Source organism: Mustela erminea, chromosome 6 (assembly GCF_009829155.1).
Source record: "Mustela erminea isolate mMusErm1 chromosome 6, mMusErm1.Pri, whole genome shotgun sequence".
Taxonomy (NCBI): domain Eukaryota; kingdom Metazoa; phylum Chordata; class Mammalia; order Carnivora; family Mustelidae; genus Mustela; species Mustela erminea.
The window spans coordinates 9,588,558-9,602,863 of record NC_045619.1 but is presented as its reverse complement, the minus strand read 5'-3'; the positions used below and the strand labels follow the sequence as shown (position 1 = coordinate 9,602,863).

Sequence of the window (14,306 nt, the reverse complement as noted above, 5' to 3'; positions counted from 1 at the left end):
CTCTTTTTAGAAAGATTTTATTTATTTATTTGACAGACAGACACAGCGAGAGAGGGAACACAAGCAAGGAGACAGGGAGGAGCAAACTCCCCACTGAGCAAGGATCCTGATGTGGGGCTGGATCCTGGGACTCTGGGATCATGACCTGAGCCAAAGGCAGACGCTTAACAATTGAGCTACCCAGGCGTCCCTAGATAGTAAATTCTGTAACAGATTAAGAAGGACGAGGTTATTTACGTTGGGTAATTAGAGAAGATTAGAAAAGGTAGGCCTTCAAAGGAGAGCCTTAAAGGATTTGTGTGATTCAGGAAGACTGAGGTAGAGACAGACGGATCAAATATCCAAGGAGGATAGAAATATACCATGCAATTCCTCTATGACTGGCCAGATTCACATTTAAGAGTGAGAGCAAAATAAAGGCATTTTCAGACATGCTAGGGCTCAAAGCTTACCATCCATATTACTTTTCTGAAAGAATGACTTGAATAGGTATGCAGAGAAAACAAAGATACGGGGAAGAAAATTAATGAATACCTTTATAGTTAAGACTAACTGTTCCTCTCTATCATTCTTGATAAAATCCAGATTGCCCAGGGATGCCTGAGCAATGTACAAAGTTTGCTGATGTACAAAGTTTTCATGTTTTAGAGACAATTTTAGAGAACAGATTGGATCCCTTTGCCTCTACTAGTGGTAATAGTCAGTAGTGAGCTTGGAGAGCTAGGTTGGGGCTTCACTGTGAATGGCCTTACAAACTTGTGCGCAAGTCTTTTCTATTGTTAAAAACAATTTCCTCTGAACCTGATACCTCAAACTACTGTATTTATTTCTTCTTCTGTTTACTGGTTAATAGCACACTGGCTCCATTCTTTACTGTTCATTTGCAACAAGCTTCCATCATCTTCTGGAACTGAAAATGCTCTCTTGGATTCCTAATTTCAAATCTCAGTGATCTTTCTCAGATTATGCCTTCTCTCTCTCTCTTGCTGACTACCCTTTTCTTCTTTAAACTTTCCTTTTGCTTAGCTTCTACGACAGATTTCCTTCTACTTCCTCTGTCTCTATGGCATCCTCTTTTTGAGTCCCTCTTCCTAAACTTAGGCACACAGGGAAGTGATAGTCTCAGGTCTCCTCTTGTCTAAGTTCTCCTGCCCTTTCGTTTATTCCATCTGTATATCTCTGGCTCTACCCCTTCTCAGACAGAGTCCAACATTTCCAACTGCCATGTGGATGTCCTCCTGTTTCTCATACTTAACACACTGAAATGAAACACACCTTTTGTCTGAATCATGACCCTTCCAATTCTGTCTTTAGCATCATTTCTCTCCCAATATCTAGATAATACACCTGATAATTTCTCAAACTTCTCTTTGATTTGTCTATCAAATACAGTCATCAAGTCCTATCAATTTTCCTAATATTTCTTGTCCCTTTTTCCTTTTTAAGATCCTTATTTGATCTCCATACCCAACATGGGGCTCAAACCTACAACCTTGAAGTCGAGAATCACATACTCCCCTGACTGACCCAGCCAGGCACCCCTTGTCTTGTTCTTTTTATACAGGCTTCCAGCCTAGGTCAAGCTCTCATTACTTGCCTAGAATATTGCAAAAATATCAATTTATACCCATCATCTGGTTTTAAAGCCCTTCATATCTAAGACCCAAATCATCTTTCCAGCCTTAATTCTGAAACATCTTACATTTCAATTAAACTACAATTCTTCCTGTGACCCAACCACATTCTGCCTTTTCCCATCCTGTACTTTTGTTCTCTTCTTTCTTTTCCCTTTATTTTGAACCATGACTTTGAGTCAACAATCTTCCTCCACCTATTAAGTACCATCTTTGGAGAAGTAAGAGGACTAAAAACAAATAAAATATAAGTCCCTCTCATGTATTCATTTTGTGAATTTTACACCAAATACATCTAGAGAAGTGAGACTTTTTTAAAATAAAAAGTGACTTGAAAACTTCCAACAACTGATTTCCCTGTGGCTCTTCTCATTATTGCTGGTTTAGGGGATGATTATATAAATGATATACTTCAAACTTTCTTTTATAGTAACACTACTACATCACACTACTCTGCAAGCAACTTATTTAAATAAAAAGGTTACAAAGTATTTTCTGTATCAATGAAGATAATCTTTCCTCCTGAATAGCCACCTGCTCCTGGAAGTTGAGCTGTCACTAGGAAGCAATTAAAAAAATGAAATAATATTAACAGAACTGAATAAACTTTGCACAAGCAAATATATAAATTAACAGGATTTATGTTGGTTGCAACCCTTTTGTCAATCTGGCAAAAAATCATGATCCTTTAATTTCTAAACAGCATGTTATATTTTTATATTACTAACCAGTGGTAAAACTATAAGTATTCTATCAGCATGATAATTTAACAAAGAATGTCCATATCTCTCACAATCTTTAGTTCTCCTAAAGAATAGAATTTAAATATTACTTTTTTGTTATAAGAAATAATCACAAATATAATTTATGCTATATAACCCATTTGAGTCACCTTTCAATTAATGCATGTCAAAATTTAAAATGCATTTTCTTTATAGGTATTAGTAATTGACACGAAGGAATTTCTTTATATTAGAATCATGGATTATTTCATTTATTTTTCAAGACAACCCTAACTTTGGCACTATCATTATACCTATTTTACTGACAGGGAAAATTCAAAAGGTGAAGAATTTGCCCAAGGTCACACAGTTATTAATGGTAGAGCCAAGACTGGGGCCAGGTGCTTTGATTCCAGAATCTACTTCTTTTCTTTCTTTCTTTTTTTTTTTTTAAAGATTTTATTTATTTATTTGACAGAGAGAGAAATCACAAGTAGGCAGAGCAGGAGGCAGAGAGAGAGGGGAAAGCAGGCTCCCCGCTGAACAGAGAGCCTAATGTGGGGCTCCATCCCAGGACCTGAGCAGAAGGGAAAGGCTTAACCCACTGAGCCCCCCAGGCGCCTCCAGAATCCACTTCTTAACTGCTTGGTCATGCTCCTTCTGCTTAGGTCAAAGAAATGTGGAGTAACATCTTTGTACAAAAGGAGGTATTTTTGTTTATTCTGTTTTAGAAAATTTTATTTTTAAGTCTTTCCTAAGGCCAACTTTACTTCATGGAAAGTTAGAGATTCTAGGCCTCAGCTGATTTTGGGACATTCTTGTTGATAGAATATAGAAAAGATGGATTGAGAAAAATGGAGACAGTGAGGGCCTCTACCCACCACCAGCACTACACTCATATACCCTTTCACTTCCTCCTGGTTTCCATTCAGGTGTTCAGAGCGCAGAGTGCAGCACATACAACATTACCTCAAGCGTCAAACATTCAAAGACTGGCTTTGCTATTTGTGTAACCATAGGCAGGTTAGTTTCCTTGCAAATTCCAGGTTACCTGAGATTATATAAAGTACTAGGCACAAAGTACATTAGTAAGTGACTACTATGATTATTATCATTATTGTGGTTGTTATGAATCCTTACCACAGAGGGTATGAGAGAGCTGGGTTTTTCCAGTACGAAATTCTGTGAAATATAGAAAAAAGCAAAACCACATAGTTAATTTCTAGATATTTTCATAAAGAACAAAATACAGTCTCAGAGTATGATTTTCTTTCCAACTGTAAAATCTTACACCTAAAGTACCACTGTGTCATGGACGAAGCCAGCAATACAAGGTGTTTGTTCATAGAACTGTCCTTTAGAAAAAATTTATTTAAACCAAGTTTTCCTTAGTCATTGTGAGGTAATGGAAAAGAGGACATGGAAGCTCCACCCCTCTTCCCTCATACCTTCTCCTACTCATCTTTTCCCTCTAAATGTTCATCTGTAGCCTTTATCACGTTTAATAAAATGGTAAACATGAGTGAGTGTTTTCCTGAGTTCAGTCAGCTGCTTTAACAAACTAATCAAACCCAAGGAAGGGGACACTGGAACTTTGGACCTACAGCCGGTTTATCAGAAGCACAGTTTTAATCTGGGCTTGTGACTGGCCTCTGGGGGCGGGGGTGGGGGGGGGTGGGGGGGGTGGGGGGGCGGGATTCTTATGGGACTGAGTCCATACTTAGCCTGTGGAATCTGGCACTGTCTCTGGGTAGGTAGTGGCAGAATTGACTTGAATTCTTGGATACCCTGCAGGTGTCCAAGAATTGCTTGTTGTTGTCGGGGGAAACGTCCATATATTTGGTGACCAGAAGTGTCAGAAGTGAAGTGTTTGTGTGAATAGTGAAAGAGACTTACAGGAAAAAAAAAAATACACAGTAGGAAAGAACTGGGTTTTCCCTATATAGGGGAAAAAACCCGAGTTTTTTCATTTTAGTCATAGAAATGAAAGTTTAAGACCCTACCATAAGGAAGGAAAGCCTGGGGTTGTCCCACTGTACTGAGATCCTCAAAGGAAGGCTGAAGTAGTCTCAGACTGGTGGCATGCCCTACCTTCCAACAGAAGCAAATTCTCTCTGGAGAAAAACTTCCCCACTCACCAGTTTAGGTCCAGTGAGCTCCCGTAGATCAAAATCAGGCAATAAGCTCAGAAATATCAATAAATACACAAGAGAGCAAGCCATTCAACCCTGACAGTTGACAGGAATAATCAAAAGCAGATTTATTTCTCTTTGTCAACAGAAATATCAACAACCACAAAAAACAGACTAGTTCCCCAAGGATTGCAGATACTGGAGTTGCAAGGTGCAGCATATACAATACCTGTGTATGAATTGTTATGAAGAAAAATAAAGGGGCCCCTGGGTGGCTCAGTTAGTTGAGTGGCTGCTTTTGGCCCAGGTCATGATCTCAGGATCGTGGGATGAAGCCCTGCATTGGGTTGGGTTCCCTGCTCAACAGGGAGCCTACTTCTCCCTCTCCCTCTGCTACTCCCCCTACTGTGCTATCTCACTCTGTTTGTAAAATAAATAAATAAATATATAAATAAATAAAATCTTTAAAAAATTTTAAGATTTTATTTTTAGGAGAAGAAAAATAGGAGAAGATAGAATCAGGGAAGAAAAAAAATCTACTATGTCCATGGAACATGCATATGCTAGAAATAAGATTGGTCTCATTACCCAACTACTTTCTGAAGGAATGAGGAAAAAAAATTATTTTTTCTTTTATGGAAGTCAGAGATTTAAAAAATGACAAATGCCAATAGGACCTCTCTGTTAATGATGGAAGGATGATCCTGTATTATAACTGAGATTTCAACATAAGTTTCAAAGTAGATATTCAATGTACTATTGGTTGTTTTAAAATTATATATATATGTGTGTATATAATTTCTTTCATATAACAAAATAGTAAGGTTCTACTTACCTCCAAAAGCTTCTGTGATTGCCATGCTTTCAATTCCACCTCCTAGCAACTTACTGGAAATAAAAAGTAAGCATTAGTAAAAGGAACAGAAACAGAGAGATCAAGAAAGGAGAAAGTGTGCCATTAATGTCGTATCTGTCTGTCTGTCTCTCTCTATCCACCATGGGCAGAAATTCTTGGCTGAACAATGACATGCTAACTCTTTAGAACACAGATTCTGCTGTATATGGGCAGTGGATCAACAAAAGGTCAAAAAAAATCTTTCGTTGTTCTTGCTCTAGCTTCTAGGTACCAATAGGAAATAGGCTACATAGGCTTAGGTCTCATCATTCTTTAGAACTGAAGCTTGAGCAAATGGTTTTAGTTATTAACTGGGTTGTTCACATTGTGCTTGGGACTATGTTTCCAAAAGTCAACTGAATACACATTCAGTGGGAGAACAGATAAGAAACAGTAATAAGTAATAAGCAAAATATGTCGTAAGTCAGAGGTTATTAAATTTATGAATAAAAATTAGATCCAGAAAGGAGATAAAAAGTGCAGAGGATGAAGGCAGGGAGTTTATTTATTTATTTTTTTAAAGATTTTATTTATTTGACAGACAAAGATCACAAGTAAGCAGAGAGGCAGAGAGAGAAGAAGGGAAGCAGACTCCCCACTGAGCAGACAGTGTAATGTGGACCTTGATCCCAGGACCCTGGGATCATGACCTGAGCCAAAGGCAGAGGCTTTAATGCACTGAGCCACCCAGGCGCCCCAAGGCAGGGAGTTTAAATAGTTAAATAAAGTGACCAGAAAAGACCTCACTGAGTAGATATTTTAGCCAAGATCTAAAAGAGATAACAGCAAGCCAGGTAGATACAGGAGGAAAAAGTGTTGCAAGCAGAAGAAATGGTAAGGGCAAAAGCCCCGACGCAGGAGTGTATCTGGCATGTTCTAGAAATAGCAAAGAAGTCAGTGTGGTGCATAGCAAACTGAAAAAAGGATAAAAGATGAGATTAGATTTGAGAGGATTTTGGCTTTTGCTCTGAAATGAGGAGTCATTAGAGTAGTTTTGGGCAGAGAAATGTCATGATCTGACCTAACTGGTTTTTGTTTGTTTGTTTGTTTGTTTGTTTGAAGAGAGTTGGGGGAGGGGCAGAGGGAGAGCATCCCAAGCAGACTCCCCGCTGAGCACAGAGGCTGAGGACCCGGAGCTCAATCCCATGACCCTGAGATCATGATCTGGGCCAAAAACAAGAGTTGGAGGCTCAACCAAATGAGCCCCTGACCTAAGTTTTAAAGGGATCATTCTGGCTCCTGTGTGAAGACTAAATACTAGGGGCAAGGTCTGAAAAAGAGAAAGGTTAGAAGTTATTATACTACTCCAGAGGCGAAGTTAATAGGTAATTTAAACTAATGATTGAATTCTTATTTCCTCTTTTTTTTCTATACACACACACACAGGAAAAAGATACAAACATTATTATGGAAGGTTTCAAACATAAACTAACATGGACGAAACACTATAATAATGAGCCATCAAAGGGCACCTGGGTGGCTCAGTGGGCTAAGCCTCTGCCTTTGGCTCAGCTCATGATCTCAGGGTCCTGGGATCGAGCCCCCACATCGAGCTCTCTGCTCAGCAAGGAGCCTGCTTTCCTCTCTCTCTGCCTGACTCTCTGCATACTTTGTGATCTCTGCCTGTCAAATGAATAAATAAAATCTTAAAAAAAAATAATGAGTGGTACCTAGGTGGCTCAGTGGATTAAAGCCTCTGCCTTCAGCTCAGGTCATGATCCCAGGGTCCTGGCATCGAGCCCCACATCAGGCTCTCTGCTCAGCAGGGAGCCTGCTTCCTTCTCTCTCTCTGCCTGCCTCTCTGCTTACTTGTAATCTCTCTCTGTCAAATAAGTAAATAAAATCTTAAAAAAAAATAACGAGCCATCATGTACCTCTCACTTAGCTTCAACAGTTATCAACTATGAACTCATGGTCAATCTCTTTTCATATAAACCTCCAACTACATCCTTCCCTTTTCCTGTTATTTTAAGCAGATACAGGACAACATATCATTCATCCTAAATATTTCAGTAGGTATCTCTAAAAGACGTATGTTCTTATTTTAAACATAATCGTATCATCATTATTACCTAAACAAGTAGTAATTCCTTAATAGCAACTATACAGTAGGTGTTCAATTTTCCAACTATCTCATATTTAGCTTATTTTTTAATACTGTGCTTGAATCAGGATCCAAATGAAAACCACATATTGGGGATTAGGTAATATGTCTTTTAAATCTCTTTTAATCTCTAGGTCTTCTCCTTGACTGCATCTGTTTTTTGATTCTTTGTAATTTATTTGTTGAAGAAACTGGGTGGTTTGTTGTAGAAGGTAGAGCACACTCTTAGGGAGTAAGAGTTAGGGTGTGAGATGAAAAAAAAAAAACAAAGTGCCAAGGATGACACCAAGGTTTTAGTTCTGAGGATTAGAAAAGAGGCAAATCTGAGAGGAGGGAGGCTTTGGGAGGTGCAGATCTGGGACAGATAACAGAAGTTTGGATTTGGACCTGTGAAGTCTGAACTGCCTGGGAGACATCCAACTGGAAGCAATATTTGACTATGAAATCCTTTTTTCTTGGAATACCTTATGAGGACAGGGTTTTGAGGAATACTTTGTAGAAATACTGCTTTTGTTCAAATTGCTCTTGGCCACTCGTCTAACCTATGAACTAGTAATTCTGCCTAGGAAGGTAAGGGGAAAAAAACACAACTTAGTCAACTTGCATTAGGAAGATGATAACTATGTCTTAGGAATCTTGAGGCAGTAAATAAAAAGGGAAGTTAAAGCAGTTGATGCTAAAGAGAAAAAAAAAACCCACTGGATTATTTCTTCTAAATATTCAATATAAACAACTGATTTTTAAGTGAAAGCAAAAGTGAAATGGAATCTCCTTTATCAACAAGGAGAAAAGAAAATGAAAAGTTAAACTGATTCTCAAGACGGTTTTTTAAAATACAGGCTGACTCAGAAACTACTTATATTTTGGGTCTGAATTTCTTGTAACAAATTTAATCTTGCTTCTACAAATTGTCTGGAATTTGTTTGCTTCAGTAGACTTTTGGAAGAAAAAAAACTACAGAAAAAGAAACTATTTCTAACAAACTCAAGCAAAGAGATACAACAGTCCAAAGATTGTGTCTAGTGGTCATAAAAAATATGAGGTACACACTCAAATTCCTGGCTCCCAGTGGTGATATGGAAAACCATCTTTCTCTTCTCACTGTACTCAAAGGCAGTCAAGAATCCTGGCTCCTACAAAAAGACAAAAGGAAAGGTTCAAAGGGGTATAAGATGATAATTTCATTTCAAACACTGCCCAAAACTCTCTACTTGATTATCAGGGTAATCATTTGATATGAGCTTAAATTAGTCTTTGAAGGCAGCAAAAGGTCGTGGTTGAGAAAACTGATGCTGAAGCTACCCTATCTAGGTTCAAAATAAGTGTCTAATACTTATTAGTTGTACGATTTGGGGTAACCTACTTAATCGTGCTGTTCCTCAGTTTCCTTGCTTGGACCAAATCAGGATAAGAACCATGATAAGTCAATCAGAGAAAGATAGTTATCATATGCTCTCCCTGATATGAGGAATTTGAGAGGCAGAGTGGGCGGTTTGGGGGGTAGGGAAGAAAAAATGAAACAAGATGGGATCGGGAGGAAGACAAACCACAAGAGATTCTTAATCCTACAAAACAGACTGAGGGTCGCTGAGGGGAGGGGGGTGTGGAGAGGGTGGCTGGGTTATGGACATTGGGGATGGTATATGATATGGTGAGAGCCATGAAGTATGTAAGCCTGATGATTCACAGACCTGTACCCCTGGAGCAAATAATACATTATATGTTAATAAAAATATTTTTTTTCAAAAAGAATAGTGTCTCTCTCATAGGGTAGTTGTAAAGTTTAAATGAGGTATATTTATGGCATAAAGCAGAATGGTATTTTACCGAATGACTCAATTGATTTCATTGAACAGCATCATTTTTCACTTGCTCTGGAAGTTTCAAGGAGCACAGAAATTCCAGTGTTCACTATTCATGAGACAATATATATTGCAATGGTAGAAATACTACTTATTTGACAAATCAATGAGCTATAGCTGATGCAGTAGTCTAACTAGCAAGAAGAGGCTCAATGTGCTCTCATGACATGGTCTAATGTATTCCCCTTAAAATAAGAAGATTTTATTTATTTAAGATGGAGAGAGAGGGAGAGAGAGAGAGGCATGAGCACAAGAAGCAGGGAGGGGCAGAGGAAGAGGGAGAAGCAGCCTCTCTACTAAGCAGGGAGCCTGATGCAGGACTTAAATCTCAGGACCCGGGGATCATGACCTGAGCCAAAGGCAGCTGCCTAACTGACTGAGCCACCCAAGTACCCCTAATGTATTTCCCTTTTTGTTTTATATTATGACAGCGGCTCTCAAACTTTGGAGAACTTAAGAGGGTGTTAAAAAAAAAAAGCCCAGGCCGGGGTACCTTAATGACTCAGTCAGTTGAGTGTTTGATTCTTGATTTTGGCTCAGGTCATGATCTCGGAGTTGTGGGAGAAAGCCCTTCATCAGGCTCTGGGCTGGGCATGGAGCCTGTTGGGGATTCTCTCTCTTCCTCTCCCTCTGCCCCTCCCCCATCCTCTAAAATAAATAAATAAATAAAAAGTCTAAACTCACAACTATTTTATTTTATTTATCTGACAGAGAGAGACAGTGAGAGAGGGAACACAAGCAGGGGGAGTGGGAGAGGGAGAAGCAGGCTCCCTGCAGAGCAGAGAGGTCAACACTGGGTTCGATCCCAGGACCCCAGGACCACAACCCGAGCCAAAGACAGACACCCTATAACTGAGTCACCCAGGTGCCCTAAAATCACAACTCTTAAACAAAACAAAAACAAACCAAACCCAAGCCCTATCCTATTTCAATGAGTCTGGGACTATGTGTTCTTTATTAGCCAATCCAGGTCATTCTGATACACAACAATGTTTGGAACCACTGTACTATGAAATTAACTTCCTTTTTCTCTCCCCCCCCCCCCATCTCTTTCTCTCTAAGAATAAACAGCTTTAGTTAGGAAAGGATGCAGACTCTGGATATAGTAATGGATGCTTGAGAAGGAGAGAGATTCTTTTCTTTGATAATGGGATTTAATTTGCAAAGAAAATCAGACTAATTCCTAGGAGCTATAACGTGGCAGTTTCGCAAACTCTGGGTACTGCTTGAGGGCAGTTGTGGAGCTGGCCTGTGGGTATACTGTCTGAATTTACTCAGAAGTTAGAGCAGCTGAGCTCAGTTCAGAGCAGTTCAGTTAGGCGCTCTCCAAGTTCAGGACCATACCACCGCTGTCATCACTGCCACACTTCAGCTGCCTCTGGGTGAGCAAATCAAATGGCTGTCAGTGAAGAGAGCTTCTAGGACTTGCTGGGAACGAGACTCTTACATACATACGTAGACATACATGGAGAGCCTTGTTCTTCTGCAAAAAGAGAGACTGGTGACTCTGCACATTCCTGTTTCCAGCGATAGTGCCTCCACAGATCCCCCAAAAGGACAACACAAAAGCTTGAGTCAAAGACATGTTTTTGCTTGGAGCCTCTTCGTTGTATGGGCCACCCAGTGTGTGTGGGCCAGCAACAAGGTGTGAGTTCAGTTCAGCTTTAGCGGGTCTGCCTCAGTGACCATATTCTTGGTCATATTTATCTCGACCATACACATGCAGACCCACACTTAGTTTTTTTCTAACCGGATTCTCTCTTACTAATTGGCCTGTACCAGGAGACAGCAACTTCTTTGGTGCTAGTGCTTTGCAACAACCAAAGATACAATATTTGAGGTGACAAAGCGAAAACAAGGAGGAGTTAAGGCAGAGAAACAGAAAGGGAGAAAAGTAAATATAAAAGGAGAACAAAAAAATTTTTTTGGTAAAAATAATTACCTTTTTAGTAGTATTCAAGTCTCTTAATACCTGTCTCAGTCTGTCAAAAATTAATTGTTGTTGCTTTGAAACTGAAGTGATAAAAAGTTAATGTGAGGGGGTATAATAGATTGTGATCTACAGAAATTTGGGGTCCCCACAGTAGTTTCTGGTGTTCACGAGAAGTGTCTAAGGTCCAATGAGAAAGGCTATAGAGCCTCACAGACCCTTCTAAGCTAAAACAACAGAGAACTGATTTTGCTTACAATGAGTTTGTTGGCTGCCTCTTTAATTTTGTCCACTTTTGCTTCTGAGAGCCCTTTGACATTGCATAGTGCTCTTCTAGTTGTCATCTGTATCCCTTTGATGGTACAGATTCCTACGGACTTCAGTTTCTTAATGTCAGCCACGTTCTGTAAATAAAAGAATGGGTGCAGCAGATTGATAAAATGCCAGCCTGCAAGGCTCCCATACTATGTCATGTGCTTTTGAGTCCATCTCTTTCCACCAAGATGCCAATTTTATCCAAGCAGCCAGGTGGAACCCACCCACCATGTAGCCAAATGTTCTGGAAATATCTGAGTAGAACATATCCAGCACGCTGCCAAATGTTCTGGCTGTGCCCTGATTTCCCAAGAATGTTAGTGAGACCATGGCAATGTAACAAGAAATTCAAAAGAGAAGTCTGTTGGTGGAAAAGCTAGCAAATGTATCACACGTCCGCCCACTCAGTTCATCTCTTTCCTTCTAGAGAACTTCATTATGATTATGTTCTTTTAAAATTAAAATTTTTCCCCCTCGATCCTTGGAAAATGCAAATAACTACATCACCAAAGGACTAGGATTTTCTCTTGCTCCTATTTTCTAAATCCAACTGAAAGAGATTAAATGTGAGGGCTTCAAAAGATAATGTCAGGGAAGTTTTACTATCAGTGAACTGCTGCTGAAATGCATCTACTTAAAGTCTGATTTCAGTCAACATTATTTACTCTGATCATCTGCCACAGAACTGAATTTTCTGTTGATGAAGACAGGGGTGGGTAGCTCTGAATGCCTCCAGTTGGACCAGTGGTTCTTGGCTGGGGACAGTATGCCCCCTTAGGACACCTGATAACGTCTGGAGAAGTTTTTGGTTGTCCTAACTAAGAGGGGTGTTACTGGCATCTAATGAGGGGTCAGGAGCCAGGAGTGCTGTAAACACTCAACAAATGCACAGGAAAGTCCCCTCCCCGCCCACTAGGAATTGCCCATTCCCAAATGTCAGTAGGGTCAAGGCTGAGAAACTTCGAATTGAACAATTTCACATTGAAAAATTACTTACATGGAAAATTGAAAAAATACTTACAATCCCATGTTTTTGTAACAGGTCAATGTCTTGAAACAAAGATTCCTGGAGGAGATGGAACAGAAAAAAAAAGAGCTTTGATTCTTCATATCCAATTGTATCATATCTTTTAAAGAGTTAATTCAGTATTATGAGTCACTCCAAAATGCCTCAAATTCCACTTTCTTAGACAGAGCGAGTTGGGATCAATAATGTTTTTTCAAACACATTGTTATATACTTAGAAGATGCACCAACACTGAAAGGGCTGGGAAGCCCAGTATTTTTGTTGTGTCCTGTCCAGATTTTTAAGACCTTAACCCAAAGGAGTGGAACATTTAACCTCTTTACTTTTTTAAAAAAAAATTTTTATTTGATAGACAGAGATCACAAGTAGGCAGAGAGGCAGGCAGAGAGGGAGAAGCAGGCTCCCCGCTGAGCAGGGAGCCCGATGTGGGGCTCCATCCCAGGACCCTGGGATCATGACCTGAGCAGAAGGCAGAGCCTTTAAACCACTGAGCCACCCAGCCGCCCCAACAGTTAACCCTTTTAAAAATATGTTTTCTCAACTTTCTGCCCCACCAGACCTTGAACTCCTTCAGTACCAGCATGGATTGATACCATTATGGCCATACCAGTTCAGTTATTAAAATACTTTCATGCTAGTTGCGAAGTAGCTAATCTTAGCCCCCCTTGCCAAACAAGTCGTTACATATTTGTAATATTGCCTCTCCCTAGAACTATGTTTTCTTTCCACTCTCAGTTTCTAAAAATAATAGCCAACAGAGCAGCATTTTTGTGGAATGACTGAACGTCTACCCATGTTTCAGCATTCTAGCCATACCTCTTCATCTTGGAATCCTGGTTCTTCCAGCACGACTTGATCCTCCTTCATTGTGAAAGGTGAGCAGCAGAAAAATAATCAGTTCTGAGAAAATAAATATTATTTAGGAAATAGTCATAGATAAAAATCCTTTGCTCAGAGATCTTCCTGATTTCATTGCAAAGTCACCGAGGACCAGAAGAGGAATTAGAGAAACATTTCATTTAGAATGAATGGGCTGGCCTATCTGCTTTTTGCAGGGTATGTGACATTGTTTCTTTTGTGGGTGTATGTATGTGAGGGTGGGGAACTTAGTTTCTACTCCTTTTCCTGAAAATTGGTTACTTTTCTCATCTTTTGATTTCCTAAAGCACAGATATCATGACTGCTAATATCTTTTTTGTTGTCTTGGAATACTATTTAGTATTCCATGTTGCTGTTTAACCTTTCACGTTTATGTTAACAATACCAATTTTGTTAACAACACGAATTTTGACCTCATGTCATTCTTCCTGTATCTCTCCTGGCTCCTAGAACTTAGTCTAGCCTCAATCAATAGATTTTAACTTTCTCATATACGATGAATGCCTTCTTGCCTCCTAATTATGAATGGGCTCTCTTGCAACATATTTCTTTGTTTCTTAAAACATTAGCTCTATTTTGTTTTGTAATATTTACTGGTCTCAAATTTTTTTTAAGATTTAAAATTATGGTAGATACCCAATATTATGATAACATGAGGGCCAGTAAGCAGATAAATGGAGTGTTAAACATTGTAGTAGTTGTTTTAAGATCTCGGGAATCTACAAGGCATGACCATAGAATACAATGTCGTCCAAGCAATCAGTTTTCTTGGTTTATTGTGTTTTCTCGCTTCCTACCAAAGTCAT

General features: G+C 39.4%; 1 protein-coding gene across 1 annotated transcript in view; it reads right to left on the bottom strand.

The window, feature by feature from the left end:
* The window catches only part of DMC1 (DNA meiotic recombinase 1), a 37,480-nt gene extending 23,965 nt beyond the window's left edge, over nucleotides 1-13,515 (bottom strand). The window contains exons 1-7 of the mRNA XM_032346274.1: nucleotides 13,438-13,515; nucleotides 12,616-12,660; nucleotides 11,537-11,683; nucleotides 8,538-8,620; nucleotides 5,324-5,376; nucleotides 3,497-3,538; nucleotides 2,120-2,192 (exon numbers count right to left, since the gene is read on the bottom strand). Coding sequence (XP_032202165.1) covers nucleotides 2,120-2,192; nucleotides 3,497-3,538; nucleotides 5,324-5,376; nucleotides 8,538-8,620; nucleotides 11,537-11,683; nucleotides 12,616-12,660; nucleotides 13,438-13,488 — 494 coding nt within the window. The 5' untranslated portion in view covers nucleotides 13,489-13,515. The remainder of the gene's footprint in view (nucleotides 1-2,119; nucleotides 2,193-3,496; nucleotides 3,539-5,323; nucleotides 5,377-8,537; nucleotides 8,621-11,536; nucleotides 11,684-12,615; nucleotides 12,661-13,437) is intronic.
* Nucleotides 13,516-14,306: the final 791 nt, after the last annotated feature.